The sequence below is a fragment of the Notolepis coatsorum genome (assembly GCF_963971535.1).
Source record: "Notolepis coatsorum genome assembly, chromosome: 5".
Classification (NCBI taxonomy): Eukaryota; Metazoa; Chordata; class Actinopteri; order Aulopiformes; family Paralepididae; genus Notolepis; species Notolepis coatsorum.
In genome coordinates, this window is record NC_140169.1 from 148,270,740 (window position 1) to 148,273,239 (window position 2,500).

General features: G+C 42.4%; 1 protein-coding gene across 1 annotated transcript in view; it reads left to right on the forward strand.

Annotated features, from left to right (window-relative positions):
* The window catches only part of LOC311228417 (NBAS subunit of NRZ tethering complex-like), a gene marked incomplete at its 3' end in the record, with an annotated part of 401,827 nt that overhangs the window by 391,119 nt on the left and 8,208 nt on the right, over window positions 1-2,500 (forward strand). Inside the window, 1 exon segment of the mRNA XM_084314324.1 lies at window positions 1,976-2,065. Coding sequence (XP_084170450.1) covers window positions 1,976-2,065 — 90 coding nt within the window.

Sequence of the window (2,500 nt, forward strand, 5' to 3'; positions counted from 1 at the left end):
TGTCTATACTGAACACTGTGACCTCATTTTTTTTTTACTTCTAATTTACATGCTATACTATGTTATTTTATTTCATACGTATCTTGTCTTGCACAGTCTCTGGAGCGTAACAGTAAGAAGCATTTTGTATAAAAGTATTCTGTACTTCTGTATGACAACTATTAAAGAAACTTGAAACTTGAACATACACACACATACACACACACACACACACACATAAACACACATACACACACACACACACACACACACACACACACACACACACACGTACACACATACACACACACATACATACACACACACACACACATATACACACATACACACACACGCACACACACATACACACACACACACACACACACACATTGTAGGAGCTCACAGCAATGCCAGGAGATACTCTAGTGATATTGCAGAAGTATCATACAGCCATGAGACTCCTCTCTAAGTCCACATACAGTCAGATGTCCTTGCATGTGTCCCATTATCACATTGACATTATCTTAAAAGTGTCCGATCTCCTTCAGATAAGGAGTTATGTTATAATACAATATAATTCTGGTAATAATAAGGTTTTATATTTATGTATCACCTTATATTTGAATAATTTCTTACATTTATGTATCGAACTACACATGTTTACTTCTTTGTCACAGTTATTCCATAGTTTTACCCCTTTAACACATTGGTTGCCAGCCGGATATGGCGATTTATCACTTGGATGCCACCACGTTAATGAAAGGGAGGACGAGCACATTTGCGAACGCATAAACTATATCTTAAATTATGGCTATGTGTCTAATACACCCGTCGCTTATCAATGACTTGCTTGCAGTCAACATGTACGAAACAGATTTTTTTTTCATCAGTACATTTCCGTTTTATACCGTTTTGAATACGAGTATAGTTTCGGAGAGTTCTAGTAATTTCAGAGAAATTGCGCGAAAATAGCCATTTACTGGAATACACAAAACACGTCGTCATTTTCCGGCTGATCTATGAATCGTTTTCAAATAAACGCTAGATTATCGAGAGTATTTGTGTTCTTATGCACGATACAAAAGCGGGCTGAACAATTATTTATTCGTGCCGCGCTCAGCGCCTAACGCCACACACACACACGTTGTGAAATCTGTGAAAAACAACTCTGATTAACCCAAAACTGGTAACATAGATTCCTTACCTCAGATCAGATGTTCTGCAAAAAGATGAATCCAATTCCTGATCGCCATTCCAAATATTGATCGCGTTTATTGATCCAACGTTATAGTCCGAAACGCATGATCCAAGCTGCTTCCAGAGGTGGGGAAACCCTGGGGCGGAGTTTTTCTCTGATGCACTTTTTCACTCAATCCAATCCAATGATGTGCATTACCGTCCGGGAGACGATAGGGGGCGGTATTTGCCCTTTTCGAGCTCAGAGCCATTCCCAATGATAACGTCAGGCTGGATGGATGAAAAATGAATGGATATCGCTAATAAAAGAAATAACGAGAAATCTCGTTATTGGCAACCAACGCATGGCGGCCAACAACAAGATTTCTCATTGTTGGCAACCAATGTGTTAACGGATATACATCGACTTTTTTATATTGGTCCTTGCATTTGCGATATTGAAGACACAAGTTCCCCACAAGTTAATACCGGCTCTCTCCAGTTTGGAACATGCAGGTTTAGTCCTGGATGATCTCTGATGGGGCAGAGTCACCTCTCTGGCCCAGCTCTCGCTGCTTCACCGTTGCTTGTACCTTGTAGTGTGAATTCACTGTTAATAAAAGCTACATCTAAGAAAACACCATTATTGTGATTTTGTCAATTATGTTTTGTCTCCTGACAGTCCTGTGATTGTTCTTGTACTGTTAAAGTTGTTATTTGGCGCTCCATTAGAGCTCAGTAATCCGCCACATCTGTCTCTATTAGGGCTTTAGTGTCGGCTGATGATTGTACTGTTTTGTTGTGGCTTGTTTTGCAGCGGAGATACAGGCGCCCTGACTGATTACCCAGAACCCCTCAGGGTCCTGGAGGCCATGGTCACCGCTGTGCACGACCACGTGCAGAACGGGTAGGTTAGACACACACACACACACACACACACACACACACACACACACACACACACACACACACACACCTACACACACACACACACACACACACACACACACACACACACACACACCTACACACACCTACACACACCTACACACACCTACACACACACACACACACACCCTACACACACACACACACACACACACACACACACACCTACACACACCTACACACACACACACACACACACACCTACACACACACACACACACACACACACACACACACACACACACACACACACACACCTACACACACACACACACACACCTACACACACACACACACACACACACCTACACACACCTACACACACACACACACACACACCACACACACACACACACACACACACACACACACACACACACACACACACACACAC